The sequence below is a fragment of the Oculina patagonica genome, unplaced genomic scaffold (assembly GCF_052425735.1).
Source record: "Oculina patagonica isolate OP01 unplaced genomic scaffold, crgOcupat unplaced889, whole genome shotgun sequence".
Lineage (NCBI taxonomy): Eukaryota > Metazoa > Cnidaria > Anthozoa > Scleractinia > Oculinidae > Oculina > Oculina patagonica.
Genome location: NW_027558787.1, coordinates 1 through 8,246, shown reverse-complemented (window position 1 = coordinate 8,246; position 8,246 = coordinate 1). Strand labels below are relative to the sequence as shown.

Sequence of the window (8,246 nt, the reverse complement as noted above, 5' to 3'; positions counted from 1 at the left end):
CTTCTTGCTTTGATACTGAACAACTTACGTCATCTAATCAGGAGTCCTTAAAGATCATAAAAAAGCGTTTAAATTATATAAGATGGCTTTAAATCAGCCATTCACCTGCAAACGATTAGGAAACAAGCAAGTTGAAGATTTTTTTGAAGCTGGATGAGAGAAGCAACGAACTGAACTGAGTGACATTTACCGTTTTCATTTTCTCTGTTTCCGGGTTTTTCCCCGTTTCCTTTGAATTATGGAACAGAGTGGGTTGCTTCTTGTGTTTTCTTTTCCTTTTTCTAATTAAAAAAATATATATGACTAAAGCCTAATACTAACACTTTGCGCATTCTTATTTCTGGCCTTTTACCGACAGAATGCAACGGATCGTAACTGGAAAGCTGTTTGTTTGTTGTTGTTTTTTTATTACGCTTTTCTTGCCTACATGATCACAAATGACAAGACAGCAAATATGATATTGCTTCAGTTATCTTCGAAATAAAAGAACCAAGAGTGATAGTCTTTCACCTATTTCATATTTCAAAGTTGTAACAAGTATCGTTATATAACATGTTAAATTTACGCACCGAAGGTGTTTTCAGCACTGCATTTGTAAAGCAGATTCATCTGAAGAACATCCATAGCGCTGGGGCCAGTCCGCTGACCAATAACAACCTACAACGAAATTTTAAAGACCACGTTATTAAGATTTTTCTGATCCCTAACGGACATAGGACTGATGTGAACAATCTTTTTTTAAATCTTTAATAATAATATATTTATATAGCGCCAATATCCTAAAAGTTCAAAAGCGCTGTACAGAAGTAACGTTAAAAATATTTAAAACACTATTAAAAAAAATAAATAAAAATAGTTAAAAGGTTACACAAAATGCTTAAAATCTTAGACTAATAAAAAATGTTGCTAAAAAGTTATAAAAATGCTTTTTTAAAAAGGAAAGTTTTAAGTTTATGTTTAAAAAGGGACACTGAGGAGCTGTTCTTAATGTCAGAAGGTAGAGTGTTCTAGAGTAGGCCTTTCTCGATTATGCTAGCATTTTTTTCGGCATTTTTTGGGAAAACGAGCATTTTTTCGTTTTTTCTTCAAAAAAGAATTGCTAGCATTTTCTGTCACTTTTCATGACTGTGATCGAGATTTTCAGCACTCAGAACTCAGAAGGATAAATAATCCTAAAGTTTCACAATTTTGATTACATAATTTGATTGTTTTCTGTCTGTTTCGACTGTTTGTGCGTTGTGTTACTTGTGTGTGTTTTTCAGTTTTTTATTTTTTATTTCTTTTTAAAAAAATAAATATTTTTTTATTTTTTTTTTATAAACAAACAATTATTAATTATCACCTGCTGTTGATATGAGCATATAATGTGAAAGTTTGTACGTTTTGTTTGAAATAAAATAAAGCATTTTTTGGAAATCAAGTGGCATTTTTAAGGAAATCAGGCATTTTTTTTAGCATTTTTTTGGCTTTATTCGAGAATTTCTAGTAGCATTAAATGCTAGTTTTACTAGCATAATCGAGCTGCCACGGAGAAAGATCTTGCGCCATATGTTTTCAAATTGAAATGCGGAATAGAGAGAAGGTCCTTTCTCATCTATTTAATATTTTACCCCACTTGTCTTGGGTACAATTGTTGGTTTTCCATTTTTGGAGAAATATTTTCCTCCATAGTGCATAACACTGCCATAATCATACGGAGTGCCAAGAGTATTGATGGTGGATGCAGTGTACTTTTTGAAGTTTCCAGCTTTCCCTAAAAAAAAAAAAAAATGCAGATCAAACAGTTGTCCCGTCAGTTGTTGTATTCAAGAGAGTGTTCGGCTTCAACCTGAAGATAAAAGGTAAAGTCTTTTCGATATAGGTCCCTTTGCATAGCCCCTGATTCCTTGTCATGTATGTTAAAACTGGTAGTATTGCGTTTTCTTTCCTTAGATAGGATGTTTTTCCATAGCAGGACTAGCAGGCTACCACCAACCCTTCACCTTTATCATATTCTTAGCTTGCTCTTATAGCACAATTATACGCTTGGGTGTAGAGAGGGCACTGTGGATGTAACATGTCTTGCCCAAGAAACAAGAGAAAGAATGTACAAGTAAACGTCTATGTCTCGAAACCAGGACTTCGCACTCCGGAGTGCAGCGGGAAAAATACACACTTTGGACACCAAGCTCCACACTTGCAGGGTAGATGATACGTACCATCCTTGATGTTTTCAAAGTGTATGGTCACATAATCATCTCTGTCGGGACGGGACTGTTCATGGAAAAAGCCCAGCGCGTGTGCTGCAAAAAAAAAAAAAAAAAAAAAAAGAAAAAAAAGTAAGCGCCAAATTTACCTTTTGTAAGGTTAGCCTTTTCTTTCAATCTTAAGTCAGAAGTTTTAATTGCAATATTTTCCTTCGAGGTTTCCTTAGAAATATAAATAAATAGCTATGTTTATGAAAAAGTTAAGATACTAAAAGTCAGTAAAGCACTGTTTAACTTTATTTGTATTCTTAGTCAATCTAAGGCGTGTGTTACATGTAAAGCCTGTTTTCACTAGCGACGCAAGCACAAGTGCAAGAATAACGGCTCTTATTTCATCGTGAAAACGGCTTTGATTCAAGCAAAAGCACAAACGTATTGCAGTTTTATGCTTGTGCTTATGTGCTTAAAATTTGTCCTTTTTGCGTGAATGCAGTTATGCTTGCGCTTGTGCTTGCGTCGCTAGTGAAAACCAGGCTACAAACGTGACTGAATTTGTCATGTCATAACATCTTAACATAACAGATAAATTAAAAACTCTATATCACCTTCTCTGTTATTAATGTACTATTGCCTAAATATAAAATCATCACAATGATCTGCTTTCAACTAAAAGCGCTCTCGAATAAAGGATAATCTGTTCGGCGGTCTTTATTCTTCTCCCTATTCCATTCTTAAGTTCAAGTTTAATACTTTGACGTGTAAAAACTACAACTTTGAAAAAGTGGCATTATAAACTAATTATGTTATTATCCAGGATACATGAATGTCCCTGATAGACAAGATCGAGCTGAAGCAGGAGATAAGTTCCTTATTGACCAGCGGTGCATACGTAAACATACGTACCAATTTCGTGCGCCACAGTTCCCATGCGCCAACATCCGCTGCCCAAACTGATCTGCTGCTTCTTGCCAGTTCTGCCAACGCTAGACCAACAGCTACCGGTAGATAGACAAATGAATAAAGAAATACAAAATATAAACTACGCCTGCAATCAAAAACTTCTTTAAGGACGACTTGCAAATTTAAATACAGTGATGAGTTGTTATATTTTCTTTCCTGCCTGCCTCCTGCCGTCATCCTTTTTTTCGATTTTCTCTTATTTTACCCTCCTACCTCCCTCTTTCCCTTCTTATCGGTGGATTTTCAATAATTTCCATTTGAGAACCATGTACATTTAACGCTGATCCTCAACACAGAAAGATTACGTATGTAATTTCTATTTAATTCTGTGTAGGCACCCCAGAACATATCAAGGTCTCAATGTTTGCGAGATTTGGAAAAAAGACAGATATATTACGTACCCGGTTCCTTTGAAGAACTCGATATAAGATTCCTCGTTGGTTCTTGGGATGAACCGGATACAAGTTTGACTGCTCCAGGTGATCATCGCTTCTAAGATTGCGTCCATTGCTTTTGACTGAGAAGCTAGTATATAAACAGAAACTCCTTGTAAGTTCAAAATGAATGGCCGTTTTCACACTAGAAGACGAACAAATCGTCTAAATGGAAAAGTCGTCTGACGATTTGTTCGTGTAGACGACTAAGTCTTTCCTCGAAAAATCGCCTTACTAGACGGCCAAATCGACAGACAAATTTAGACGACTTGTACTTTCAAAAATCGTGTCCGTCCCATTTTCACACCAAGACGATTTGTCCGTCTCCAGTGTGGAAATGGCCAGTGTTAATTATTGGTGCAGTTACTGGAGCGTGACTTTGACATAGAGTGAGGAGGGGCATGCGCAAGATGCAGTGGATTGTTCAGATGACGATACAATTCTTACGCTAAGGTCACGTCAAACGACATGTAAACAATTAAACAGTAAATAACACCAAATAGAAGTAAAGTTTGCAGCCTTCCATTCAAATAGTCACATACACACAAATTGAACCACCTTGTACATCACGATACATAGTACCATATTATAGATCTTCTCAATACCTTTCATTTGAATGGTCACACACTAGGGATTTATCAGACTTAAGAGTTAGAATTCCTTTTAAAATATTATAAACAGAATCAGGTAAGAATCCTTCTTGAAAGGTTTCGTTTAAACGGTGACACTTTACGGAATACACATTCTTAAAAGTTAATAGAACTACAATATTTCCTACGACATTTTATTCTGTATGAAAAAGCGTGAACCATTCTATTTGCTGAGCAGTTGATCTGTCCACTTACGCAGACTGGAGTCAATAGTGTAAGGGACAATTCCATTGGGCCAGTGTCTATTCTTTGAGCTGCCACGTGACATCCCGCCATCAACATCAAGTCCAAACTCAGCTGCTAACCGTTGCCCAGGCTCCAGTTTCATGTCTCCCTCAAAAAGGTCTGGGTCAAAGACATCTTCGTTTTCTGTTAAATTAGAAGATTAAAGTTAGAAGATGAAAGAGAAGCAATGAACAATTTGTAACGATGTGTTAGTGAAATCAGACTGTTTTGACTGCAGCTCCGGATCGATCCCGGCCCCATACAACAACAAGGGCTCTTTTAGCCAGGCCTCTATTAGCCACAACGTTTTTTCACAACGTAGCATAATCAAGCTGGAGTTTTTGTTTCGAAATTCTTTAAATATCTCGAATGGACTTTCGGTGGTATAAAAGTAACATCTGATTGGCCGGTTTATCATTGAAGAGTACCACAGAATTTTCAATAAAAATTTGGGTTATGCATGTAGTACTACTTATCAATTCACTTAGATCTTCAGATCATGTATGAGAATAACTTATTAACTTATTCTAATGCATACCATCTGCGTTCTCGGCGTAAGTGCCGGTAACAGCCAAGCAAAAAGTGACGAGAATAACCAGCAGCGACTTCATGGCGGTGTGCTTGAATCAAAGTGACCAGACCATTTCACTGGAAGCCTTTATATATTCCTAACTTAAAAGAGCACCAAAACCTGATAAAATACGTCTGGAAAGTGTCTCTATTCACTTTAGTAAAACCAATCTAAAATCGTTTAACACTTTCAAACGCCATTTCTAGGGTCTATTATGTAACTTTACGGACCATAAACAAAGAGCTTTACAATCAAAGTAACCATAAAAATGCTGATCAAATACACCTGATGTGTTTTTTAATTTCAATTAAAAATCGATAAACTCGGTTTCAAAGGCAGGTTCTAGGATTTATTAGGTATCTCTACTTGCAATAGAAGTGTATGATATAGGGCCTTAAAACAATTAAAAATCGCTTTAAGACATCTTCTTTAGCTTATGACGCATCTATGCTACTAATTGTCTGTCTGGACGCTTTGTTAAATCGCCCGTAAGAAGATATATATTGAAGACAAAATGTCAACAAATACTTCCTGAAATCTATTCAAAGTATTTTTTGAGAAAAAAAAAATAAAACTGAAAAGAATTGAACTGAAATGTACGTGAAAACTTTACATCCTTATAGTAATTTTTATTTATTTTTATAAGAGACTTCACCTTCTATCGATTTGTTATTACGATTTCCTTCAATTTCGTTTGTTTGGAGCCCGTCGAAATGTCCGTCATATATGCTGTGTTTGCTTTCCGTGATTTCCTTTAATTGAAATTCTTCAGAGCAGTCACAGGCATACTGCAGTGTCAATACATCAGCTACGGGAGGACTGCCCCATCATTCTACCCCGGCTTGATACTGAGATATCTGCGAGAAGAACAGAAATTTACGAGAATTCGAATTATCTCGCTCCTGTTCGTTTGACCACCAAGCTTTTATTTTGCTCTCCTACGACACTGCCCTGCAAATATGTCGGAAATATTTCGCCAGCAGGGTGGTTAGCTCTGTTCTCTTTTCTACAGATGAAATTTTACTTCTGGACTTTTCTGGTTGACTAGTAACAACAAGCAACTGAAATCTTACTTGTGCTCTTTAAGTTATGACCACATTGGAACCATCAATCAACTGTCAAAGTGTCATAATTTGAAGATTTACGCTCGCCTACGTAAGAAATTACGCTTTCAGTAACATTGAGTGAAAAAAGGCTTGCGCTCTTCCACTAAGTAAACAGATTCGAAATTTTTATCTTTCATTTATTTATTTATTCATTTATTTATTTATTTATTTATTTATTTAATTATTTTCTAAATTTTCATTGTCATTTATGTAAATGGTAACTGACCAAAACAAAACAACTTGAAAAACATAAAAACTGCAAGGATCATTTTTATTGAGAAAACGATATTCAAGTAACAAGGATGTACAGAAAATTTTAAACTAAAATTAAATGTATGTTATTTGCCGGCTGGGAGATCGGTAATGTGAAAAAATGTGACGGAGGTCTTGAAAAATTACTTATCATTGGAATCAACTTGTCATGCTTTAATCCTGTAAGGCGAGCAACATCAAATTTTTCCGCACGAGATTAATACTTTATCAATATAAAGGGTTATGAGAAATAATAAAATGATCACCAAAAATAATTTGCTTTGATCTTTTAACAAATTCCTCAAACTATTACTAATAAAGGACTGTGCAATAATTATTAGGAGGGAGGAACACATCGAGAGGAAGAGGTGGTGGTTGGGGGGGGGGGGGGAGGTCAATGTTTAAATTGTCGATGGAAAGAAAAAGTGTTAGAGTTATAGCAGTACGTCCCGTCACTGAAGAGACTATCATCATGTTACGTTATTTATCATAATGGGGACCGGGGTTGGGGAGTGGGGAGAGGGTGTGATGCGTGTTATTTCAGCCTTTATATCGGGGGGTTTCACTTAAAGCCGTATTGCATTCCTTTTTAGACCCCCTCCCCCTCCCGATAATTATTGCAGAGCCCCTAACAAAATGTATGGAGACAAGCCAGGAAAATTTGTATGCAAATATTCGGACTTTGAAGACTAAAAATATCGACGGGATAAGAAGCCTCAAAACCTTACACAACAAAGCAGTCTGCCGAAACAATTTTTATATCTTTGGACACCAGTTGCCTAGAAACAAACGGGCGAAGCGCATAGCCATTCAGTGCTGGTAAACTTAGGTAAGTTGATTAAGAGAGTTCGAGTTGACCGCCACAAAAAATACCCAGTGAAAAACCAATACTAGTCTTAGTACTGGTTTATGAAGAAAGCTCTGCAGCTGCAAAGAGTTCAGTTGGATATATTAAAACACACGCACGAACATTGGACCTTTGAATAACATTTATTTCTTGATTGCGGTAAATACAATTTTCAACTTCATACTAGACTGATTCAATAGCGTAAATTAATCAACATAGATCATTTATTTTGTATTGTCCTTTTTTAGAGAACCTGCGGAAAGCAAATTAATAAAACCATGTTAAATACGTAAGGTAACACAAGTCTGACATTTATAATTTGTGTTAATTCTTAGTTATAAAGAAGCCACCAGGTTTATAGAAGAGGCCACCTCGATGAAATGGTCACACTGTAGTGAAATAACCGCATATTTCAACAAACTTAAACCTAACGTTCACGAGAAAACACTGGAACCGAAGTGTCAAGCGTGCTACGGTGAATGACATAACTGATATTTTGTATACTTAGACATACCCGCATTTCAACAAAAATTGCAGGTTCGGTTGCATTTTTTCTTTCATGTGACTAGTCCAGTGACACCAGCGTGCATTGTTTTTACACCAGATAGGGTATCTGTCTGTACACCAACCTGAGGAAAATAAAAATATATATGGTCGAGACAACAGCAACACTGTTGATAACTTTAGGAACAAGGCAACCTTATTAAATTATTAAATTATTAATTATTATTAATCGAACGAACATGTTTCGACGGTTACATCCGTCATCGTTGTCTTGTTCCTAAAGTTATCAAAAATATATAAACACCGTTAAATTCCGCTAATAAGCCCTCCTCCCGCCTATAACTAAGCCCCCCCCCCCGGTTATAGGCGCATCTACCTGGAAACAAAAAAATACATCCGATTATAAGCCCCCTCCCCCCCGAGTTAAAAGCCCCCCTCTGCCGAATGACAATATTGAAAGGGCTAGATGTTGCTTTATTATGTATGCGTTTTTAACTTAAAAACGTATTTC

At 36.2% G+C, this 8,246-nt stretch overlaps 1 protein-coding gene across 1 annotated transcript; it reads right to left on the bottom strand.

Moving 5' to 3' along the window:
* Positions 1-569: 569 nt before the first annotated feature.
* On the bottom strand, positions 570-5,066 carry LOC144641374 (zinc metalloproteinase nas-15-like; the record flags this gene model as incomplete). Its single annotated transcript, XM_078500388.1, has 7 exons — positions 4,994-5,066; positions 4,426-4,599; positions 3,548-3,671; positions 3,090-3,181; positions 2,199-2,282; positions 1,611-1,753; positions 570-657 (listed from the first exon to the last, which is right to left on the bottom strand). Coding segments are annotated over exons 1-7 (778 nt in total), but the record flags the coding sequence as incomplete, so codon positions are not given.
* Positions 5,067-8,246: the final 3,180 nt, after the last annotated feature.